The sequence below is a fragment of the Malus sylvestris genome, chromosome 1 (genome assembly GCF_916048215.2).
Source record: "Malus sylvestris chromosome 1, drMalSylv7.2, whole genome shotgun sequence".
NCBI classification, from domain to species: domain Eukaryota; kingdom Viridiplantae; phylum Streptophyta; class Magnoliopsida; order Rosales; family Rosaceae; genus Malus; species Malus sylvestris.
This window is the reverse complement of record NC_062260.1, coordinates 26,975,654-27,000,372: the sequence shown is the minus strand read 5'-3', so window position 1 is coordinate 27,000,372 and position 24,719 is coordinate 26,975,654. Positions and strand designations below refer to the sequence as shown.

General features: G+C 36.5%; 4 protein-coding genes across 8 annotated transcripts; all 4 read right to left on the bottom strand.

Moving 5' to 3' along the window:
* Positions 1-549: 549 nt before the first annotated feature.
* On the bottom strand, positions 550-2,603 carry LOC126633845 (protein DETOXIFICATION 49-like). Of its 2 annotated transcripts, none has more exons than XM_050304393.1 (2): positions 911-2,603; positions 550-717 (listed from the first exon to the last, which is right to left on the bottom strand). In XM_050304393.1, exons 1-2 carry the CDS (start codon positions 2,529-2,531, stop codon positions 659-661), a joined length of 1,680 nt encoding a protein of 559 aa, XP_050160350.1. In that variant the 5' UTR covers positions 2,532-2,603; the 3' UTR covers positions 550-658. The 2 variants fall into 2 exon arrangements, with proteins under 2 accessions (XP_050160350.1, XP_050160355.1); XM_050304398.1 differs by having other exon boundaries at positions 550-698.
* Positions 2,604-10,366: 7,763 nt separating this feature from the next.
* On the bottom strand, positions 10,367-14,541 carry LOC126623215 (serine/arginine-rich splicing factor RS41-like). Of its 4 annotated transcripts, none has more exons than XM_050292015.1 (6): positions 14,427-14,541; positions 13,521-13,629; positions 11,843-11,964; positions 11,511-11,746; positions 10,632-11,387; positions 10,367-10,532 (listed from the first exon to the last, which is right to left on the bottom strand). In XM_050292015.1, the coding sequence occupies exons 2-6, from the start codon at positions 13,624-13,626 to the stop codon at positions 10,505-10,507; spliced, it is 1,248 nt and encodes a 415-aa protein (XP_050147972.1). In that variant the 5' UTR covers positions 13,627-13,629; positions 14,427-14,541; the 3' UTR covers positions 10,367-10,504. The 4 variants fall into 4 exon arrangements, with proteins under 4 accessions (XP_050147972.1, XP_050147977.1, XP_050147985.1 ...); XM_050292020.1 differs by having other exon boundaries at positions 11,852-11,964; XM_050292028.1 differs by lacking the exon at positions 14,427-14,541 and adding an exon at positions 12,182-12,508.
* Positions 14,542-15,370: 829 nt separating this feature from the next.
* LOC126615149 (LOB domain-containing protein 24-like) lies at positions 15,371-16,019 on the bottom strand. The gene is made up of 2 exons (XM_050282908.1): positions 15,867-16,019; positions 15,371-15,685 (listed from the first exon to the last, which is right to left on the bottom strand). Exons 1-2 carry the CDS (start codon positions 16,017-16,019, stop codon positions 15,371-15,373), a joined length of 468 nt encoding a protein of 155 aa, XP_050138865.1.
* A 920-nt stretch (positions 16,020-16,939) lies between these two features.
* LOC126615140 (putative two-component response regulator ARR13) lies at positions 16,940-22,018 on the bottom strand. Its single transcript, XM_050282897.1, has 9 exons — positions 21,871-22,018; positions 20,408-20,566; positions 19,908-20,306; positions 19,722-19,798; positions 17,803-18,951; positions 17,488-17,718; positions 17,309-17,380; positions 17,107-17,208; positions 16,940-16,987 (listed from the first exon to the last, which is right to left on the bottom strand). The coding sequence occupies exons 1-9, from the start codon at positions 22,016-22,018 to the stop codon at positions 16,940-16,942; spliced, it is 2,385 nt and encodes a 794-aa protein (XP_050138854.1).
* Positions 22,019-24,719: the final 2,701 nt, after the last annotated feature.

The following is a 24,719-nucleotide window of genomic DNA, read 5'->3' as shown; positions in this document are numbered from 1 at the left end:
GTGTTAATAATAATTGCCCATGCTTCTAATGGTGCAAATAGGTAGAACTGCATAAAACTATTTAAAACCCCCTTTCTTCCAATTAAGACTTTTGTTAACGCATTGACTTTAGAACAACATAAAGTGTTAAGGTTGTGACTTTTACGAGGTTGCTCCGATCACCTAATAGTGAATGTCATATATAAAGAGATAGAGATAGGAAAACAAACATAAGACCCTAAATTGGGCTATGTCCAAGTGGGATTCTAGGAGTTTTATTGTGACGTTGACATGTGTCACGTTGTGATTGGTCCACTAATTGGAGACAGACTCTTGTACACGAATCCTTCCTCTGAATGTATGAAATTGACCGGTGCTCGATAGTTTCGAAATTAACGAAGTATGGTACAAACAACTTTCGTGCAATAGAGATATACATCGCAAGCTAACACACTATAATACATGAAAGCATAAAGAATTGTTCTCTGTAGGGTTTGTAGCTTGTAATGTATAAACTCGTAACAGTAGCATTTATGTTTCAATAAAATAAAGGAAAATTTGGATCCTTACTAGAATAAATCTTCCTTGAATTTCTTGTGTATCCAATTACAAAATACAGAAGAGGGTGGGATCTTTGTTCCTAACCCAGCAATTTTGCTACTTCCTATGAAATTCAGCATTAGTTGAATTTCAGTGGAAGTGTACCAAAAGAAACACTCCTGGAGATAGACAGTCCTCCTGTCAATAGAAATATCCTCTCAAAAAAAGAACAATCTAAACTCCTCCATCTACATGCAGTCATGCACCCACTACTATACAGCTTAATTAGGTGACAAAAATGTAAAAATAAAAAGGGATTAAACTAAGCTAACCTAAACATGTGAGCTATAATTATCGTTTTTATTATTATTATTATCGTAATCTAACTCACCTAATAAACATAAACAATCTTCCTTGATTTCAGCTTTGCTTGGCTTGTCCTCCTCAACATCTTCGCTGTCACCAACTGCCGCCTCAGCAGCAGCAGCCCCGGTCAGCTCTCTGGCTTTCCGAGCTTCAAACTCCCAATCTGTACGACCCAAAACCACCAACATGGTCAGAGCGCAGCTGCCCTCCGCCGCCAAGAGGCCGAGCCACAGCCCCTGAAAATCAAACCCCAGAAAGAATCCCAAACCCACGGCCACCGGCATTCCGACAAGATAAAAGCACCCCAAGTTTATGTTTGCTCCGACTTTCGGCCTTGCAGTGCCTCTCAGAACTCCGCACCCCGTCGTCTGAGGGCAGTTTCCGAGCTCGCAGAGCCCGATTATAGGCAACACCATCGATGTTAGCGCTATAATGTCTTTGTCTTGTGTAAACATGCTTGCCCAAATGTTCCTCACCGTTGTTGCAAACACCAAAGCTGAAAGGCCTAGCATAAAGCTGAAGCAGAGCCCTACAATGGCTGCAAGTTTCGCTTTTTTCGGGTTGTTAGCCCCGATTTCATTGCCGACTCTCGTGGACACACTGAAGCTTAAGGAAGAAGGAAATATGTAGATTAAAGCGGTAGTTTGAATTAAAACGCCCATTGAAGCAACGGTGGCTCTCGGATTTATTAACAACCCACAGAGCAAGATCATGATCTCATACCACCACCATTCTAAACACACAGAAATGCAGCTGGGGACCGCTAAATTTAGAAGAGTCCTCCATTCTCCGAAACAATCCATTGAAATCCCTCCCCAGGTTTTCTTGTGAACCCCAGAGACGATGATGTATACGATCACGGAAGCTACGAGGTTGAAGTTAGACCAAACCCCACTAAGAGCAACACCTTTGATTCCCAAATCGAGGTGGGAAACGAGTAAATAGTTGATGGGAATGTGAAGGATGATCGCGAGGGTTGCACACAATGTGAGAGGCAGAGTGATGGATTGACTTCTGAGGTAAATTCTCAGAGGGTGGAGAAAAGATTGAGCGAGAAGATCAGGGAGAGAACAGAGGAGGTACAACTGAGCTTCGGCGGCGATGGCTTCGTCCTGGCCGCAGATGAGGAGGATTTTCTTCATGTTCAGCCAGAGAAGAGAAATGGGTAAGGATGTAAATAGTAGGAGGAGGACCATCCTCTGCAAAGAGAGGCCTAGTAGAGTGTGTTTTTTGGCGCCAAAAGCTTGGCCGCAGATAGGTTCCATTCCCATGGCGAGGCCGGAGAGGATGGAGTAACCGGTGATGTTGGCGAAGCCCACGGCGAGGGAACCGCCCGCTAAGGCGAGCTCGCCAAGGCGGCCGAGGAAGAGCATGGAGATCATTGACCTTAAATAAAGCAATAAGCCGGTGAGTATCATTGGGAAAGCTATGGCAGCTATGGAATTCGCTTCTTTTAAAGCCAAAGAAAAATGGGATTTATTGTGGGGTTTGAACTGTGATTTATGTACTTGTTCTGGTTGCGGTGTTATGGTTTTGGATATCAATGGAGACGTTAGGGTTTTGGGTTCCTTTGAGTCGTTGATGGAGACAAGGTAATGGTGGTCTGAATTGCCATTGCAGCAGAGAGGAGATGTCACTTTGCACATTGTAAGTTACTTTCTAGAGAGAGAGAGTTGAGAGAGATTGTAGGTGTGGATTCTGAGAGGGGGGGTGATTGTGGCGGTTTTATAGGGGTTAAGGAGCTTAGAATTTAGTGGGGCACTTTTTTTCTTTGGAAGGACTAGAGTTGTGTCTTTGTGATGACCGGCCAGAAAATAACAGTGAGAGATGGGTGTAAAATCCACTTTCAAATTCTCCAGTACTAAGATATATATATATATATATATCTTAGTATTTGAGAGGTGGCAAATCACTCATTGAAATCATAATGGATACTCGTCGTAAAATTAAACTAAATGAGTCTTAACAAGTACCCATTAACAGCCCAATTAATTAATTAGTCACCTCTAATTATAAGGGGCTAAAAGCCGGAGCAAAACGCTAAACCAAGTTGTTGATAAATATACTGTCGGTTTGTTTCATCTTCTACATTTCATTTTCAAACCTTAAATTAAAACTTTTTTGAATCTTACGAAAGGGATCAAAAACCAGAGACGGAGTTTTGCATATATATATATATATATAATTAAGATTAGTCATTCAGATAAAGATTAACAACCGGATTAATTTAATATAATTAGAAGTCAAAGTTCTAAACCGGATTAATTTCCAGGGTGGGAGGCCATTGGAGACAGGGAGCTAGGACATGACTCGTTGGATAGTACTCTTGGCCAGTTATACAATGGATTCAATTTATACAATGAATCCAAAAAGCCCATCAGTCTGGGCCCACCATTCCTATGCTGTCTTTTTTGACACAAAGAAATTGCAGAAAACATTTTAAGTACAAGCCAGAGAAGATTAATGGGATTAATCTAACTAATACCCTTTGCCAGCCTAAAAAATGGTTTGCGTCATGGATATTACATAAACGGCTCAAACCATGCCCTTCTGGGGTTTTAACTCTTTTGTTGGTCTTACGGATATGTCCAAAGAAGCCGTCATTGTTCATCCGAATTTGCAATATGCAATGGAGATACTTACTTACCTATGCTTGGAATGCTTTATAGAAACTCTTTAAGTTAATCACGGACTATCATATACTCTATCGTTTTTATATGACAATGCATTAATTGATGTGGAATGCCATCCATGGCATTGAGGTTGCATGGAAATCATTCCGATCCGGAACATGAATTGTGAGCAACGAGCATGCATTAGTCAAATCAAGGATGTTTCAACTGCGGCCATTTCTGTGAGAAATTTTTAGTTGTGACGGGAACACAGATGATACACTACGTGTTTTTATGTAAGTGGTGGAAAATTTTAATTTTTAAGTTATTAACTTTTTAACACACATAACCCACAATTTATATAGGGACATTGGGTGTACCATTTTGTGTGACGGTCACACGGAAAAATCTCTCTATGTCTGCAGCCATGCACATTAGAAGACCAGAGTGGTCTCCATACGGAACCTTTTGATTCACCAGTTCCATATCCAGGGCATCTTTTGTTGAAGGTACGAGCCAATTGTATTTTCAACTTTATGCATGCACTGAACCCCATTTGGTTCAACTCCATCATAGCTCATAGGTCACGACTCACAAGTCACAACCCAGTGGGAAAAGTCAGCTTGTGTTGAGATTTTTTTCTTTGAATGTCGTTTTTTAATTGTGCTTCTCTTCTGGTAAGCCGTTCAAAGTCCTTTTGCTAGACGTCACACCATCAGAATGAAGCATTGCCAAATGGATGGCACTCATGGTTCCACACGCATGTCTTTGTGGGTTGGTCCGTCCTCTCTCTCTCTTACTGTTTTTAGAAAAGGATAATATAATAAAGATAAAAATTGTATTTTAAAAATATGTTAATAAATGAAAGATCAAATTCACAAATCATAATTTGGATAAAATAGTAACACATACTATATTATTTTGGATAATGCTAGAGAGATTAAATTTATAGACAAAATTTGTAAACTAAATGATGTGTCATCAATAAAAATAAGCAGTTTATCAACAGTTAAGTAATAAACCAATCATCGATTTTTATGTTATTTAATTTTCAAAATTTTATCTGTAAATTTACCCTTTCTATCATTATCCTATTATTTTACATATTATAAGAATTACGCGCAAGGCCTAAAGATCTTTTTGTTTAATGGGTCAAATTATATAGAAAAAGACAGTAGATGATTTTTGTCATAAAAACGTGTAGAACATTCAACACACAAATAAAAAGAAGACTGCATGCTTTGTTATTTGTTCCGTTCACAAATATGTACTTTGACTAAAAGAAAACCGAGTTCTTCTTCGTCTTTTGGACTAATCATCTTTTAACTTAACCAAATTGCTCATGTCGACCTTGTTTGTAGTCATTAGGATTTAGAATGTCCATTTTTTGTTGTCATTTTAATAGGAGACCACCACTTTCGGTGGACCCTTCGACGTTAGGGTTTAGGGACAATACTTGGGTCCTCACCAATCAGGAGCCTTTACACTGACCATCCTATGTGGAACAATCAAATAAAGACACGTGTTCCACTTAAACTTAACTAAAACTGGTTCCAAACAATCAATATTCTAGTATCCAAACATGTTCTTTCTCCCTCACCAGCCTTTGCCTACCTTTCCTCTCCTTCGCTGTCGTCGGCGGCCGATATCTCACCCCCACCTACTTCTCTCCTCCGGCTACCACATCCACATCTCCTCCTCCGACCTCCCTTCTCTATCCACCCCACTCACCACTCCTCTTCTAACCAACCTCGTGGACCCCGCCTTCAATCCCTCCTCTTCTTTCCAGATGCGACCATGGCAGCAAGAAGAGGAAGATGGTGGCGAGTCGCGACCAGTAATTGGGCAGGTCCAGAGGTGCTCCCATGGCTTCCACAGAAAATAACATGAGGGATTTGGGGTGGGGCCGACCGACAGGTTGAAGGCGGATGTGGGCAGGTTCCACATAAAAGAATATTAGGGATTTGGGGTTGGGCCGACCAAGAGGTTGGAAGGGAGATGTGGGTGGGTAGGGTCGACGTAGGAGAGGTTGGAGAAGCGGATGTGGTGGCCAGCTTTGCCATGACATAGGAAAGGGGAAGTTAAATATCAGAGTCCAGAGATTTACAAAATAATAAAAATATTATTAAATAAATAAAAATGTCGAAACGGTTACAAAATTTCAAGAAGCTACATTATAAATGATTGATTTCTCAAACTAAATTACAAGTAATATTTATAGAGAACTAAACCCAAAAAACATAACTCAAATGACTTAGGCCGAAATCATAAACTAACAAGCATAACCTAAATACTAAAATAAACTTTTTGACAAAAAAAAAATACTAAAATAAATCTCAGTACTAATATTTTCCAACAAGAAGAAGATGGGTGCTTGGTTACAAGTTCAAAAGTGAGAGTTTGTGTTTGGTTATGAGGATTGCAATAGTCTGGAGGAGTATAAAATGACCAGGTGGTATAATTCTTTTGGGTCACATAATATGGTCAGCAAGTTGGGTTCTCCCCGGGGAGTACCCAAGTATTATCCATCGTGTGGACGCATACATTGCCCAAAGAAGGAAGATACCATGTTCCCCTTGTGCTCTTAACATTTGTAAGAAAAGCAATACTTTGAATAATGGGTTTTTTAAGGGGTAAATATAAAAAAGAAAAGAGTTTGAAAACTTTGAATAAGGAAAAAATAAAGGGTAAAGTGAATAGTACCATAATTGACCTTTTAGTGTAAAAATATGGTTTTTCATTAAAGTGAACAGTACTAGAAGTTTTTCGTTAAAATTCCCAATATAAAAAATATTGGTATTCTTTGTTGTAATAAAATTGTAATGTTATGAAATTATCAACATCGTAATTTATTTTTGAACTTCTTGCATTATGTTTTACAGTTTTACAATAATGACATTAACATTTAACGTCTAAATTATCAGATGTAAGGTTACACTATAATCGTCAAGTTTACAATTCATGACTTCATAATATGTTAGGTTTATAGTTGATAACACACAGTGACGTTATTATTCTAACAAGGTTGGTGTTTACATGGTAAATGACCTATTACACTGTCAAGGTAGGTTGTTATGAGTGAACATGATCACATCACAAAATCATCGTTTGAACCTACAAACAAATTCACATATTGTTGACATACCCTCTAATAAATATCATTACCTTCAGTCCAATTAGAATTATTGAAAGTGTTTTTCTACTTTTTTTTACTTTTAGTTTTGTTGTCATATCATTCAGAAAAACTTTAAAAACTGCTTTTGTTATTGACTGCAAATTAAGGACAGATTCAACAAGCAGAAACTTGTACGTGTTTTCCGATCGAGCTTACTCACGACAGAGCTCATTGAATCCAATTCAGAAGGCAAATTGTATGCCGTAATGATGACAGTGTAGCTCTAGCTAGATCCTGCACCGACTAAATATCTTTGTGCTGAAAAATTGGATGCAAAGTTTTGAGAACACAATGAATCTTTGCCGACAAAAGACATGGATGCCCCCAAAATTCTTCGGCATGTGCAAAAAGAACTTGGACTATTGGTTAACACCAACATTTCTCATCAATAACAACAGAAAAATGCACAGTTCAAACAATTGTCGCATAATTTCTAATTAACTCCTTTATAATTATGTGAGCTACGAGTGACGGTTTTTCAATTGAGTCGTATTTCTTTTACTTTTTGACCATTAATTGTACTTTCAAAGCTTAAACTAAAGTATCAATCAGAATCAAAAAATTCGAAGACAACAACACAGTGGCAGCAACCTAAAAAACCACCAAGTTACAGAAAGCTATCGCTCAGACCTTGATACTAATGAGTAATGACCAAGTTTCAACTTGATTCTTTTGAGCTGATCTCTCGACAAGACTAAAGAAAGCTGTAACAGTGAACTCATTACCATGCAATCTGCCGTCAATCTTCTTGAGGAATGATAAGCAAGATCTTATCTAGACTTTCTTATTTTACTGTCTCAACTCTTCTTCTTATCTTGCAATGTTGCAGAATTAAACTGTTTATTTTCTAGGTCAATCTTTAATGATCATTACTTCATCTGAAATTGTTTCATCATCTAACAATTATCCAATAAATAAACGAATCATGTTTTTCACTGTAACACTAAAATTGTGACAAAAATTAATTGAATAGGTTTTAACAATTTTCTGATTTTGTTGGGTTTTTGTAGAATCGAACTTTAAGGGTGATGTAGAAAGTCAATGTGTGGAGAAGGTAAAACGAGAAGGTTGTTGCATCCCATCTTGTTTCTCTTAATTTCTTTTTAAAAAGGAAAAACAACTACAAAACAAAGGAGAAAAGAGTTAAGGAAATTAACCTAGTTAATTTGGCTACTTTGGACAAATAGTACGATGACAAATAAGCTACCGTGTAAACAGCTTAACTAAAATGTCCTAGTCGAAACAAATAGATATATGTCTTGGTAGATCCAAAAGAGAAGATAAGCTTAATTAATGAGGGGTCATGAGTCCTATGACCAGAATCCAAATATACGTTCACATTCAAGCTGGTGTACCCAACAAACTAATTAAAGATCCAAATCCTATGAGTCTGCAAGATTTGATTAGGATCTAATTTTATGTGTTAGCATTGATTGGTCAAAGAATTAGGGATGTTATCTAGATAAACTTCTTAAAGTTTCAGTTCAAACAAATTAATTAAACCCTCTTATGTTTGCTTTGAACTAAGACAAAGCACTTTGAAGAGAAGCATCTTAAAATTCCTTTTTTGACTTTGGCTTCTCCCTAAAAGCCATTTTTGATGCCACTTTGTTGCTTATTGTCTACTTCACCGAAAGCCATTTTCCCATTTGGTTGGTAGTGTGGGAAGAGACACAGAATAGGGTGAAATATTGTCTTAGTGAGGGATTAACTAGATTAGTGTTCACATAGAAGGAGAAAATTTTTAGTCTGCCAAAAATATGGTCTAATACACTAAGTGTCATAACATAAGTAATTGCAAATTTTTTTTTTCCAAGTATTCAACTACTTGTATTATAACACTTGCTTGATGTATCGGCCTATATTCCTATTACACTGAAAATCTCTCCACATATAACATGCAAAGTGCTACAGTGGAAATTAAATTTACACGTGTCGGCAGTCCATGTATATAATATTTTAAGTAATCTAAATGTTTTCCACGTCAGAAAATGGGAGTCATTTGCTTGGTCGGGTTTGACAGATTGATTAGATGATTTGGACAATGTTTAACAACAAGGATGATAACAAATTTGGCAAGAGATGTAACAAATTATGGTGCGGCGAAAACGATACAATCATTTATTTATTTTATGTTAATGTTTGTACACCTTTGGAAATCAGATCAAATCTATGACTTATCAAAACTGCGATCTTTAAGTTTTTTTAAAGACTCTTTTGCGAAGAAAAAACGTTGCAAGATATTTTTCAACAATCTTGCCATTTCTGAATCTTCAAACCGGAAAGTAGAAAGATATGTAAAAATACTAGTGCGTTTAAAAGCGTAGTTGGGATAGAGTTTTGTCAGCCAAAACATCTTTCGATTATCCTCCATTGCTTTTAAGAAGCCTATGGTGCTACTGCTACAATAGTCCGATTAAAAGTTTAGGCCCGAAGCATTTTAGAAACGGAAGTCATGATGCATATCTTATTGTTCAAAGAAATAAAGGAAGATGATGACTTTTTAAAGTGTTAGTGACAATCCCCTTGTATCAAAAAAGAAAGAAGAATAAATAACAATTCAACTCCCAATAACTACAAGTCTCTTACCATGGGAAAGGGATCCCTTGGATCCCTCTTAATCCACTAAGTTCAGGAATCTAGCTTGTTGAAATTTGATTTAACAATTAAAGTTATTATAACTTTTAAAGTGAATCCATGTTTGTAGCATTTGGATCAAATTTCAACCGTCTGGATTTCCGGACTTGGTGGATTAGAATGAAGAGATTCGGAGATGATCCCTTCCCTTACTATGTATATGCCTAGAGCCTAGAGGCCTAATTTAGGTTTGGAAGAATATATATACTCGTTTAATTGCTTAATATATAATAGGCTTTTTAGTTAAAATGATCATTGAAATTGACATAACTTATCACTTTGATCCATGACAAATAAAATCGATAGAAATAGTCCATGATTTATCTACCATAAATCATTATGACCATTTCGTAAAATATCACTCAATATTCAACAAGTGAAGAGATTGGTTTGACAAAAAAATCATTAAAAAGATAGTCACGTAACAATTTAATGAGAATATTGATAAATTTTTCACAAAATGATCAAAATAATTTACGGTGGATAAATTAAAGACCACTTATTGATTTTTAACTAAAAAGCTTGTAAAATATTTAATCGCTTGAATATATCGACAATCATTTCATTTTTAATTTATATAAATTGTATATAATATATTAAGAATAGAGAAAATATACGAAAGAGACGGTCATAGAAGAGTGAAGAATGACTGAGAAATCTAAAAATTATGAACAAAGAAAATTACACAAAACGAAAGTTAAAAGTCCAAACCCATCTCAAGTTGCTTTTACTTTCTTAATTCTGTTATTATTAATTCTTCTTCCTCCTTTCCCTTGTACCCACATCTAAAACACACAAAGCAAAAACCCTAACAGCTAAAAACTAAATAACTATCTACGTTGACATAGACGACGAAGAGCTAATACCTAAAACTTAGATTCATGCTGAACAAAATCCCCACAAGGCCGGCCAAGAAACAAACATAAACCAATCAAGACCAATCGACGAAAATGCAAACGACGATAACCTTCTTCAATCACAGATCAATCGAGAAATCGAAATCAAGAAATACCAGACATCCAATTCTGTAAATGTACCTCTCCTTTAACAGCAATAATAAGTTCCACCATAAAGTTTTGAGCAGAAACTACTGCGGATACTACAAATAAGAAAGTCCACAAGAAACTACAAAAGTAGCATTACGATTTTATTCCGCGGTAGTTTTCAAGGGAACAACATAAGTCAAGTTTCAGGATCATTCCTCCTCAGCTTGTGGAGAACGGCTGCAGTTAACAAAAGAAAAGTGTTAAACAACAGAAGCTGAGAGTAGATAATTAACAAGGTTAATAATCCAGCAAGGTTAGTGGGATTGAAACTCAAACCTGCTATATCTCTCATTCATGGGGCTTTCAGGCCCTCCATAGTTGGGGCTGTCCCTAGCTTCAGGCGGAGAATTTGGGCTTGCAACGCGACCATTTTCCAGACTGGCCCTCCCCTTTTCATAAGGACTTCCGCTGGGGCCACGACCATTTTCAGGACTGGCCCTCTCTCTCTTATATGGACTACTGCTTGGGAGACGGCCAATTTCAGGACTATCCCTTTCTCTCTTATATGGACTACGTCTGGGACCATTTTCAGGACTACCCCTCTCTCTCTTATATGGGCTCCGACTGGGACCATGGCCATTGCCTACCCCAATCTTCTCTCTTCCATAAGGACTACGGCTACGGCTACGATCACGAACAAGGTCAGCACTCACCCTTTCTTTTCTAGGACTATGACTAGAGACGCGGCCATGATCAGACCTGTCCCTCCTATATGGACTCGGGCTGCGCCCACGGCCATAGTCAGGACTTACTCTCTCCCTTCTATAAGGACTTGCTCCACGTCCATAATCAGGACTGCCCCTCTCTCTCCGGTAGGCGCCAGGGCTAGGGCCACGACCATAATCAGGGCTACCTCTCTCTCTTTTGTAGGGACTTGGGGACCTTCTTCTATCACGACCTCTGTCTGGAGACCTATCACGACCTCTGTCTGGAGACCTATCACGACTTCTCCGGTCAGGGCTAAATCCATCTTTTCTTTCATCATCATCACGAACTGCATATTCCACTGATATAACTCGATCCATCAACTTGCTGCAAAAATATACATTATCAGCCAAAATTGAACTTTAAATCAAGATGACCCATTAACTAAGAAAAAACAGAGATGGACAAAGATAAGGAAGAGAGAGAGAGTGAGAGAACGGGGATATCCACCTCATGTTTGTAGCTTCCAATGCCCTGGTAGCATCCTCTTGCGACTCATATTGAACAAATGCAAAATTTCTTCTGATCCTTACACTGACGATTTTCCCATATGAATCAAAGTGCCTCTCCAAATCCTTGGTCCTTGTGTGATATGGATCAAAATTTATGACGAACAAGGTCTTTGAAGGTCTTGTATTAGTCGAAGATCTTCTTGATGCACCAGGTCTTCTAGTACCACGTTCTTGCTACAATACAAAACATAAAAGTGCTAAAACCAGGACACACTTGAAAAAACAACTAACAAACAGTGACAAAACTAAATAGTGATAAAAATGGCCTACATTTGCTACCTTTGTCCATTCGACACGTAGCCTGCGTCCTTTTTGACCAAATTCTTTTCGGTCAAGTCCCCGAATGGCATATTCAGCATCTCTCTCATCCTCCATATAGATGAAAGCAAACCCTGTAAAAAAGTAAAGTACAACATTATGGACTGGCAACAAATGCCATGTATTTTTGCCAAGCAAAGGTAAGATTTCCCCCGTACAAGGATTCTTCAATAAGAGGCGGCATTGCTCCTTTCGACAATATACAAACCACCTAGATTCTATCCTAATTAAACAGTGAGGCAACCTCCGGGAAATCTATAAACTAAGTGACCAATAAAATTAGTAACAGACCTTGCGTTATGAACTAAATGATGTCAAGGGACAAGAATCCAAAAGTGGATGTCTCATGGTGGGTCAATGTAAAGAGAGTGCCTTCTCCATCTAATCGGCTGCCCCGTCCATGGGATTGGCAGTGTTTCAATTGTGATTGAGGGCTGGGCGAAGGTCGTGAGGAATGAAAGGCAATTGTGACTGGAAAACGTGGGATGGCGGTAGTGCAATTGCAGATCAGAGTGACTCTTCTTGAAAACAAGAAGAGGAAGCTCATCACAAGCAAGAAACGAAATTCTGAAGAGCCCATCCACTAGCCTGGAGGATTATGGATATCCCAAGATAATCCTGCGTCAAAGAAAATGTTGAGTATGGGGGTTTATGCGTCAAAAAATACATGCTTTTTCTTAAACGTATCCGGAACCCCCACAGGAACTCAACAAGGAAGACAGCTGCCACTGAGAAATGCAGACCGGATGATTCTTCGGCCGGACTGCTGATGAAACAGCGTACTGGAGGTGCCACGGTTACAGATGCAGACATGCTGTAGTTGAGTTGCCTTTCAGCAGTAAGAACCAGTTTTGCTTCTCGTAGAGGGCTAAATGATTGTTACTAAAAGTTTATTTCACTGCAGGTTACATGCATGCACAATTTCAATCCAGTGTTTTCTTGTCTTCCAACAGACTCCTCACCCAGACAATAATTTGAACAGAGTAACAAATTATAGTGATGTTCATCCCTCAAACCTCAAAAATCAAATCAGTATACCAAGAACCTCAATGCATGATAAATCTAGACAAAGTTGCTTTTAAGTACCCAACTCAAAACTGGGTGAAATAGGAATGCACGATTCAGAATCTAGAACATGTTTACAATCATTCGTGTCAATTCCGGAAATAAAGAAATTTAAAATTTTGAAGATGTTGTATTAGAATTCATCCTTTAATTTTGATCCCAAAAGAATTAGAAATTATTTATTTACCAAAGTTGCTAAAATCACTTTCACACCTCAAATCTTACCACACATCCAAGCTGTAAAAGTGCAGTAAAATTTTGAAGCATAAATATATGGCTCGCCTGTGTGAGTTTAGAAGTCAGTCCTCATTTTGGGTTTCAATTCCCTAGTTCAAATAAAATAAAATTATTCATAACTCTTTCAGGATCAAAACTAGAGGACGAAATCTCATATAAAATCTGAGTTGACTATCCAGCTTCATGGTGCTTTGCCATGTGAAGTAGAGGATGCTTTGAGTATTTTTGAGGAGAACAGATGCATCATTTGTGGGAGAGGGTTAAATGTTGGTACCACAAGTGAAATAAGCACAGTACAGAGACGAAGAGAACTAAAAAGTGTACTCACCAGACTTCATATCGACCCTATCAACTTTCCCATATCTACCAAACAGCCGCTCCAATTCATTCTGTCGAGCATCATATTCAAAATTCCCGCAAAAAATCGGCCTCATTTCCTGGCATAAATGGGAATAATCTGTCAGCAATTATGAAAGTAATCTTTCACACTTCATATTGCACGTGAGCAGCAAAAGACCAGTCTATCATAGAGTATGCATATGATAACAAACAACAAGAAAACCCAACACTAAATTATTAGATAAACAAAGGCCACATAATTTCAGAGAACACCACCCGACGCCAAACATTCTTTCAATTGCAAAAAAGAACACGGTGTTTAAATGAAAGATATAATAACCATGTTATGTTCACAAAGCACGGGTCTTTTCTTATACCAGAACCGCTAATTCACAATTACATTAACCAAGTTCCGAATCACAAGAAATATCATAAATACAGAAACAAAACAAAAAACAAAAAAAAAAAAACCCAATGCCTACAAACAAATTCACGGTGTAACTTCAGGTGTGCATAACCTAATTTAGCTCAAGAAAAATTAAATCCAGCTAAGAATAACACTAAAACAATATCTCGGTCTCAAATTTAACCAAAGAAAAGAATGTAAGAACACACAAATCCAAATTAATAACAAAAAAAATCACAATTTTTTCAAATAAATTAAGCAAAGAAATCAGAAACAAACACCAACAGTCAGATCTACCACTACAGAAAGCCTACATATCAGATCTCCATTTATTTTCCGAGAAACGGCACGAAAGATACCAAATTGAGCTAGAAACGCATCACATAACCAGATCACGAAAGAATTTGGTTTCTTTTCAAACTTTCTCGGAAACCAAACGGAAAATTGAGATTATTCGAATGAAGCTTCAGGTTTCAGAGAGTTTCGTACCTTCTCTTTGGAAGCAACGGAGCTTCAGACTGGAACCCTAGCGAGCGAGCGAGCGAGCGATGGATGTGAAGGAGGTAGGTGATACTTTCTTCGATTTGACCTTAACGAATTCCCACGTGAGTGGAATAAATAAATAGTAGAGGAAAAAGAGAACGACGTTTTTGGATATTTGTAGAAAAGGGCCCTGTACTTTTTGTTATTTGTAAACTTGGCCCTTTCTGATGACATGGACATGGAGGCACGGTCTTGGATTGGATGGAGGGACTATAGAAAAATAAAATCAATATCAGGGGCAAACTGGATATTTAACCCTTTTCTTTTTTTGGGCTCTTATTTTTTCACGTTCGGGCCTCTGGGCTTCAGTTGATTAAAATTTCAATTTGATCCTAAGCATGATTTTGGTCCGTGGAGTTGTACAATTTTTCATGTAATTTCAATTGTCGTGATTTAACTCGTGAAATTTAAATTGTCACGAGTAGTATACGTGGGGATAAATTGAAGTATCTTGCGTGCTAATTAAATTGTAACAATTAATAAACTACAAAGTCGAATTGTAACAAGTGATAGTACATTAACCAATTATGATTTTAGTCTTTGTGTGTCTACCTCATGATTGAGGTTCAAATCTTTTATCAGTAGCCAATTTTAAAATCATACACATAATGTTGCTTCGGAGTAATGTGTATGTCCCCCATTCAACCAATTTTGTATCTCCCGTCATCTAAATTAGAGTAATTGGAGTATCGTCTTGTAAAAAAATAGGTAATATTTCGAGGCAGTGTATTTGGTTATTCATGAATCCGAACTAATCTTACAACATCCGGTACACAAAATGGAAAACGATACAATGCAATTTGTAGCTAATTTGCATTGGATTGAATCAACAAATGAAATGAATATCAATATTTTGGTAACCTTTATTTTCTTTTGCATACAATAAAGAATCAAATAAACCAAGGAGCTTTGGAGGAAGAGCCAAATAGGGTTGCCTCAACTTCGGTTTGGTCCGGAAAGAAACTTAAGTCGGACTGAACTTCTGGCGTTTGATGCACTTGATGTTCTTGCCCTCCTCCTCCGCCGCCAGAGTTGATGAAGGCAATCTCAGCTCGTGTTTTCGCTAATTGACATTCTGCGTTGTGAATTTCTTGATGCAATTGGGAAATAGTCTTAACACAACCGTACACTGAGTCTTGTATTCTACATTCGGCTTCATAGCACAAAGTATCTGCTGCTTCAGCTCTCAGATGGCCTGGTAGTTGCTGAGGAATCATAAGAGGAAAAATTAAAGTTAATCACCTCACTAATATAAGATAAATTTCTCTTAAGTTCATAAATTATGTTGCCACGCGCTTGAATCCCTTATAACAACAATAAATAAAGAAATCTATCATGTATGTATGTATGAATTGATTATGTTTCTAGAGTAGTAGGATTATGTACCTGGAGCATTTTGGCAACGTTGCTGGCACCATAGATCCTATGAACAGAAGCAAATCTTTGAGGATTATTTGGAGGAAAATATGGAGAGAAAATGCAATCGGAAGGACATCTTCTTCTCAGATACTTGCAAGCTGCACAACGACCAGAAATCATGAATCAAAATCTAGAGGAGGATCGAAATCTCACCCTAATAGATTCTTTTTTCAATCCTTCAGAAGAAGAAAATCTTAGAAAATATTTGTTGTGAGTTAATTTTTTAAAAGGCCAAGATATATGCACGCTATTTGTATTGAAAGAAATTTGTATAGCTTTGGAAAGTTTTTTCCAACGGCTACTTTTTTATTGGCAAATTGAGAAAATTTGATGAGGATGGCAATCCTAGATTTTTAATTAGCATTTGGTTTCTCTTTTTAGATTTGTTTTGCTGATCACAACATTTTCCATTCGAAAACTTTGTATTTTCATTGGACCAAGACTGCCCTTTTTTATTTTAGGAAGCTAACCATGCAAGAGTTGACCAAATTTTATTCAAACTTTTAGATCATAAATTTTTGGCATAAGTTTGATGAGATTTGGCTAATATGGGCCTTACTCAATTTTGTTTGCTATACGTGCAAGCCTTGCCATCATAGCCCAAATCTTCTCTCATGAGTGAAGATATTTGTGCAAAAGACGGGATTATGTGTAATCGAAGATATATCATATTTCTATTTTCATCACACGTCAAAGAAAGACATTCTAGCCACACTTTGAGTTTTTTTTTTCCTTGTGAAATAGAGTAAACATTTCAAATGTCTTAACAAGGAAAGCATACTAGGTCTTTATTTTATTTGCAAAATACATCTTAGCTAGATAGCCAAAGTTCACCTTACCTAGATGCCAAAGGTTCAACTTATCTAACAAAATACATAATTATTACATAGCCAAAGTTCAATTTATTCCGCAAACTATTATAACTATTACACCGAAGCAAGCCAACTCTATAATCTAAATCCAATCAAAATAACTAAACAAATTTCTCCAGGATTGGATTTGGATCATTCTTGCTCGCTGTTAACTCCCTTTAATATAGACTACAAACCATCACCCAATAAGGCATTCAGGAAATCATCGTCACAATCCTGCATTAAAAAAAAAAAAAACACAAGTAAAATAACCAAGATGTTGGTTAGCAAAACTTATCAGAGATACCATGTCAAAATCGTATAAGTGATAGCTATAAATTGAATTCTTGACTTGCCGGAAAAGGGAGTGCTGTCTGAAATAACATGTTGTAGTCCTCTGATTCAAAGACATTGCCGCTGAATTCAGGGTTGAGGACTTGTTGATCACCTCCCTGCTGCTGCACACAACCACAATATAATTAGTATCGTGATGGAATCCTTTGTGTGTTCGTGCGCGTGTGTGTGTATGTGCTTAAAATATGAAATGAATATGCATGCCTGGCTCCAAGATTGTTCATTAGGTCCGTTTTCTTCAACATGGTATGGGCCAGAAGATTTAGGGTTTGAAACCTGGTCCACAAAAATGAGTAAGCAATATAATTAGTAATGTCGTGATCGAGTAAATATGCGTGTGCACACGAGAGTATGTGATAAACTATGAAATGAAGTAGGCATGCCTGGCTCCAAGATTGTTCATTAGGTGCATTTTCTTCGACACAGTATGTACCAGAAGAGTTAGGGTTTGGGACCTGGTCAGGAGAAGGGTCGGAAACATTGTTCACGGCAGTGTCCAGACCTTGGTCCGCAACAGCAGGGTTCATTTGATTCGGAGTAGCGTCTGGCACTTCAACTGGATATAAGAAACTAGAGAAGTCGGGAGGAAGTTGATCTTGATCTCCACCTTGTTGCTGCAAACATTAAAGCGGGCAATTTGGCGAGAAAACAGTAGAAAAGAAAAGAAGGATCATTAGGGTTTAGGATTTTATATGTACCTGAGAAGAAGGAGGAGGCTGATAGTTGTTCTGCTGGTCCACGAAAAGATTACTAATCATCAAAGCATCAAGAGCTTTGTCCATTTCTTGTCCAGGAGACAAATTATTCTTGTTGACCAATGTAGGAGTAGTAGTGCTATTATCATTGGTATTCTCTGCTGGCGGTGGCAACACTGAAACATTTTGTTGCTGATCTTCTCTGTTCTTACTGAAATCTTTTCGAAACTGATATGCACTAGAAGTAGTAGTGCTAGTCCCAATCCCAGCAGAAGGCGACAACGATGAAGAACATCCTAAGGTAGCCATTGGTGCAGTAGTACCACTCAGACTCACGTTTCGAACCCTATTGGTCAAGCCATTGATAGTCTCATTGTTGAAGTTAAACCCATTTGATGAAAATCCACCAGTCCCATTGAAATTATTGAGTATTCCCGGTAGCTCAGATCTGCCATTAGGGTTCATCATTTGGGTTCCTGAAAAATTACCAATCAGCTGCTGATTAGTAACATTGTTCTGAATTCCTGGTGTGCCAAAGTTGTGGCTGAATGGGTTGTTATTGGTGAAAATTCCATGCTGCCTTGCTTGTTGCAACATTTGGATCAAATTATTTGTAATAATATTATTGGTGGTAAGTCCAGTAGTATTGGCAGCATTAGAAGATATGCATCCACTTGATCCAAAATTGTTCATCAGTTGTTGCATTCCAAAAACCCCTGGGCGGCGACTTGCTTGAGAAATCAGCTGATGATTCACATTTCCAAGCCATGGTTGATGGCGGAGAAGATTAGCTTGAGTGATATGGTTCAGCAGACGGGACTGCCCCGAACCGATAAGTTGAGGCATGGATCTCATGGTGGTGCTGCTGCATGAAGATTGCTGATAATTAGGGTATTGGATCGAGCCAAGGAGATTAATGGTATTTCCATCAATCCCATCTGAGGATGGTTGAAATGCAGAGGCAATATTGATTGGAGATGCTCCCATTTGTTGTTGTAATTTCAGGTACTGTGAATATTGGTCTCCTGCTTCCATACTGTTGAAGACCAGTCCTGGGTGGCCAAATGCAAAGCTTGACCTGAATACCCTCTCAGACAAACACTTGGAAAGTCTAGCTTTCTCAGCAACTCGTTTCAAGAACATGCGATACTTCTGCAAATTCACATAAATATGCACACACCATCATTAACAATTTGATCATTAAGCATAATCTTTCTAGTTCATATACAGACCCATACAAATGTTTTGTGATAAATATTGGAATACTTGTTACCGTGCAACAAATTCGTACTTCTCTTTGCTACTAGGGTTTGGTCATTGGGTACCAAAAATAGCAAACGGCCGGGTATCTTAAAACTTATTGAGTAATCCTTCGTGAGCCAAATAAATTGTACTAGTTCCACTAAGTACCCGACCATTGCAAAATATGAGATTATCATTTGCTATTTTGGGTACCTAATGGCCATGAGGAAGGTGTCGTATTAGTTAAACCAAGAAAAAAATGATTTCATACTATACGTACCATTCCATTATTATTTCTAATATGTAAACTTTTAGACGAATACATGGTTACTATGCAAAACTCTCTTTTGTGTTATTTTGCAAGAATTGAACATCTTCACACATACACACACATAAGTTCTCTTTCTTTCATTAATCTTTTTGTTACGACTGAGAGAAATGGAAACCAAACATTAATGAGTTAATTATGCCAGTTGATCATAATAGTGTGTGCGCCCCCTTGTACTCAAATTTAAATATCCCTTCCTTAGGTTACACTAGCTTAGAATATATATATATATATATATAGACACACACATACACACACACACATAAATATATATATATATATATATATATTGTCTTGTAAACAAAATAAAACAAGAAAACGGCATAAAAATAGATGAAAATGTGGAAAAGACCTGCAAATGACTAGCCACATTTTCCCTGGTCAAGCCTGGCACATTCATGAACTCGAGAATCCTCTTTGGCACTGCCTCTGCATGAAACCAATTACATTAGTCAGTACAACGTAAGTATGTATTTAAACACAAAAATTAAAATTAGGAAAGAAAAAATGAGAATTGGCAGTAGAAAATGTCACATACTGTCCAAACCGATGTGTCTAATGGCCAATAGAAACTGATTGTGAAGTGAGTTTGTCCACACCACTTTTGGCTTCTTTGGTGCAACCATGCGTTCCTCATTATCGCCTTCCCTATCTCTCTTTTTTGCCTTCTTCGCCTTTGCCTCGGCCTTTTTCTCATGTTGTTCCTCATCAGTATCCGAAGGCATCCCAGAGTTACTTCCATTGTCCACCTCACCAGGTGCTTCTCTTGGAGCACCTTCTATTTCCTCTATAACAACAGATTTACCTTTCTTAGCTGCCTCAGCATACTGCCATACATTTTTAATGTCATCTTTGCTCACAGGCTTTACCATATAATCAGCAAATCCGCCCTCTAAACTCTTTAGTATCACATTATCGTTGTCATCTGCGGACATCACTGCATTAAGAAATGAATTAAACAAAATGAGTTGGACATGTATTGACTAAAACTAAAGTATACTTAAGAGATTAATTTTTTCACTTAAAAATGAAACTCACTAATAACAGGTAGCTTAAACTCATCACGAACATGCTTGTGTAATTCAAACCCATCCATCTGAGGCATATGGAGGTCCGTAACAACAAGATCAAATGCGCCTTTTTGTGCTCGAAGAATAGCCAAAGCATCCATAGGATTCTTAACAGCGACAACTGAAATCAAGTGTGGCAAGAAAAAGAAAAAATTATTAGTGTTGAAGTGTGTGTGTATATAGACACACGCGCGCGCGCACGCGCATATATATATATATCAATGAAATCTTGCAAAATTGTTCAACGAAGTAGTAAAGTGATCTAATTGAGAATGGGTCTTAGAACCCTAATAAGCAAGCATGCATGTTATTTACCTTAAAATCTTATTTATACGCAACTAAGGAATGGATCTCGTAAGGAGCCTTTTTTTTTCTTATTATAAAAAACAAAATAGTTTTTTTTATATACCCTGATTGGAAGTAAGGAAGTCAACAATTTTTTTTTTTTGTCAAACAATAGATTTTATTAGATTAGATGTTATATTAGCCACCGACAGGATTTGAACTCACGCTGTCATACAAGAACTCAACACATTTCCACCATTGCGGTAAAGAGCCACTTGCAAGAAGCCAACAATTGACTACCCCTTCTTTTGTACAAAAAAAAAAAAAGGCAACCAAGTCTCCTTTTTACTAACTTACAAAGTTGCACAGCCAAAAATTCTAATTGCCAAACAAATATATATAGGTTTTTATGATAATTCTTACAAAAAATTAAATCGGCAGAAAGCCTGAAACTAAAAAAAAATTAAAAAATTCTCTTACATCCTTTGATTGAAAATGATTTAAAAAAAAAAAAAAAAACACACACACATGCGGCAAAAAATCTGATCAAATTTGTATAAGATGGGATATAGCCGGGTCTGTCTATAGAAAAAAGGTTGGGCCAGAAAATAATTTTTCCGCAATTTTTCCGAGAACACATAACACATCGATATATCAAAAGGCATGCAAAGGCCTTAGACAAGAGTGAACCATTTGAAGATCTTTTTTTGTCAAACATATGAAAACGAGTTAGCCATTTGACGACCTAGGTAACTTATGAAACTAAACAAAATAAACATGATATGACAAAACAAAAGAATTAACCAATTATTCTAAGAAATATTTAAATCAAAATGTCATTTTAATGAATTAAGAATAATCTAGATGAAATTTTCAAATATAAACTATATAATATACAAAAGGCGCCAATTCATGACAAAAATTCCAAATTCCACTCTTGTTGTGTACATAGGTGGCCAATCAAAATGGAATTTGTCTTTGAATTGAGCAACAAATATTAATTCTTAGAAATTATTGTCCTACGCTTAAATCTAAACACAATATCTAAAAGAATAGGCGCAAAATCGTATTCAAAACATTTTTGTTTTGATTTTGGTTACATATTTGAAACAATTTTAAAGTAGTAGTAGTCTTCAATCTACATACCTTGATAGCTCCATGTTTTGAGCATTGCTGAAACAATAGCTAGAGTGGTGGCATCGTCGTCCACAACCAAGATATTGATCATACCAACGAAAGAGGGTTTGGAAATGGAAGAAGATTGCCTAAACTCAGCACCATCCGTAGCATCCATTGCTTGGAATGAAACTTCTCTTGCACCAAACTATTCAGTAGTGAGGGGTTTATATAATGCAAGGGCTGGTTAAGTCAGCCGTGACATCAAATGAAGGCGCAACAAGTGTAAGAAAACTGCTTAATTTAAAGAGATAGAGTGTTTACCTTTTTCTAAATTACCTCTATATTTTTTTTTTCAGACAAATGCATGCAGTTTACATTGTAAGTTACAAAAGATGTATATGCATCGACCACTTTAACATTTCACACTAATTAATGGTAAAATCTAGTATGAAATAAAAAAATTATATTATTTTACCAAACATAGGAGATTCTTACATAGAGTTCTTTGTGAAGAAGATTTCACAATCTTTCAATTTAATTGCCTTCCATGAAAAATATTTTCCAATTTTGGAGTACCATTCCAATTTTTCAACCTGAATGCATATCATTTTATTTGCAATTCAAAATTTCAAAATTTGGATTGTTTTTTCAGGGAGTGTTGTTTAGTTAATTTAAGACAATTCATACATTTATGCAGTTAGCATTTTTGTTAGTTCAATTTATATAATTTTGAATTATCCATTTTATAGTCAGCCAAGTTACTTCTCACATCTTGAATTAAGGTGTTTTTAGTGTTATTTAGGTAAACATCTTCAAAAAAAGTATGAATGAATACATGTATTAGTTATATTAACGTGGAAAGAATGGTAAACAATTAGGAGTTTGTATTGAACATCTACTGTTCTAGCTTGATTAAGTGATCTATTATCCATTGTAATAAAATCTCTTGAAATTAACAGTTTAATTATTAACTGTCTAATGACCTAACGGGATTAATGACTTTACGATTTCCACTTAGCTGCCTATAACGATTCACGAAAAATCATTTGCACAAGGAAATAATAGAATATCTTGAAATTAACAGTTTTAACAGTCTAACGACCTAATGGTTAATAACGTAATGGTTTATTCTTAGCTGCCTATAACAGTTCATGACCAATCATTTGCAATATATATATGTATGAAAATTTGCTAGCATCAATCACCACGTGCTAATTGAAACCAAAATTCATTTTTTCGCTAAAGTATGTACTCTCTTATTCTTTTATTACAAGCGATAATAATATTTTAAGTTACATTAAGGGGATAGACGGTTTTGAACCTAAAACGCAATATGTTGAAGAGGAAGACCCTATTCATCAAGTTAATATATCAATTGTTTTACTGAACAAACTAATTTTGTCACATTTTTTTAACTAAACAAATTAACTACTAAATGCTATAATATTTACCTCTTTAAATTAACCGAAAACCTCAAAACAAGAAAATCAAACGCAGAATATTATGATTTTTTTGTCAGTAAAATTCAGAAGATTGTTGAGTAAAATTGTGAAAAACTAAAAGTGACGCCCGTTATAGCAAAAAAAGCATTGGTAGCAAGAAAAGTGGTCAAATTTCACTTCTTTCTGAGTTTCGTGTTTTAAATGTAAAAGCTGGTAAATTTTGTTTGATATTATCTTGTTACACTTTACAGTCTCAACGTCTCAAATTTTTGATTTCAAATTGGAGGGAACCTGAGTATACCTATGCCAATTGGTTGTCTATTAGGGCTGGCTTTTGCTCACAATAACTTACCATAAACTAAAGCTAATGTGTACATTAATATAAAATCTCAGAAATGAAACCAGGATAAGGCAACTGGCTCGTGGTATTTGAAAACCATTACCTTAGTTCAGTCCATTGTTTCTAACCAAGTAATATGACAATATTGCCTCTCTGTTTTACTTCAAATTACAATATTAGCATCAATCATTTACGTATATGTGGACATCTATATCAGAAGACGATGTTCATGCATTAAACAAAGGTGAAATGTTTTTAGTGGTTGAAATCCAACGGAAAGAAGGAACGAAATCCAGGGCCATTGATTGCATTCTTAAACTTTCACCACCTTTAGATTATGATTGGCTAAATTGTCATGGACTCATGGATATCGTTTAATGACATCCTTATCGCATAATCTATTAACCAATTGACACTTGTCAACTGTCTATTGGTTGTAATTACCATCACTCAATTAGTTAATATTGTTAGAGAGTTAGTTACAAAGGGTATTACTGTAATAGTCCATGTCTTGTGGATACTATATAACACATTGTAAAGGCTTGTAATAATTTAGAGTGTGAAATATAAAGTGATATGAAATTCCTTCATCTCTAAGCTTCTATTCCTCTTTCTCTCTCTTTCTTCGTAACTCAATTTCTCAGTGTTATGATAATCAACCATGTGAAATATAAAGTGTTTGCTCACAATATTGACGTTATTGCTGACACATACGTTTTAATAGAAATGGGCCTTCTTATTAATTGCATGTAAGATCCACTTGTATTAAAGAGTGCGTCAGCAATAACGTCAATTCCAGAAGTCATCCTAGAAGTGAAGCCATATGTACCAAGTCGAATCACTCTTTCACCCCTAGAGTAGGAAAGCCTGAAACAGGAATGTTTAATTAGAGATGTAAAAGTTTCCTATAAATTACTTGGTTTTTTAATTCAGTTTTTGTTTATATCCTTCATTGTTGTATTAAGCTCCCCTGCCACCTCCAAAAGGCAACATAATATTCACCTTCAGCTTTAAGCAGTAAATAAATCAATCTTACTATTTTAATTTGTTTGAGGTGAATATGAATTGCAATAATACAAAAATAAATTATAAGC

Excerpts from the sequence above, each read along its gene's own strand:
- LOC126633845 (XM_050304393.1), bottom strand. The coding sequence starts at position 2,531 with ATGTGCAAAGTGACATCTCCTCTCTGCTGCAATGGCAATTCAGACCAC. Across the intron at positions 718-910 it reads AGATTGTTTATGTTTATTAG|GAGGACTGTCTATCTCCAGG; the intron begins GTGAGTTAGATT and ends TTCTATTGACAG.
- LOC126623215 (XM_050292015.1), bottom strand. The coding sequence starts at position 13,626 with ATGAGGCCGATTTTTTGCGGGAATTTTGAATATGATGCTCGACAGAAT. Across the intron at positions 11,965-13,520 it reads TAGGGTCGATATGAAGTCTG|GGTTTGCTTTCATCTATATG; the intron begins GTGAGTACACTT and ends ACTTTTTTACAG. Across the intron at positions 11,388-11,510 it reads TTGGAAGCTACAAACATGAG|CAAGTTGATGGATCGAGTTA; the intron begins GTGGATATCCCC and ends ATATTTTTGCAG.
- LOC126615149 (XM_050282908.1), bottom strand. The coding sequence starts at position 16,019 with ATGATTTCTGGTCGTTGTGCAGCTTGCAAGTATCTGAGAAGAAGATGT. Across the intron at positions 15,686-15,866 it reads ACGTTGCCAAAATGCTCCAG|CAACTACCAGGCCATCTGAG; the intron begins GTACATAATCCT and ends ATGATTCCTCAG.
- LOC126615140 (XM_050282897.1), bottom strand. The coding sequence starts at position 22,018 with ATGGATGCTACGGATGGTGCTGAGTTTAGGCAATCTTCTTCCATTTCC. Across the intron at positions 20,567-21,870 it reads CAAAACATGGAGCTATCAAG|TTTCAGTTGTCGCTGTTAAG; the intron begins GTATGTAGATTG and ends TGCCACACTTGA. Across the intron at positions 16,988-17,106 it reads AGACAGCACTCCCTTTTCCG|GATTGTGACGATGATTTCCT; the intron begins GCAAGTCAAGAA and ends TTTTTAATGCAG.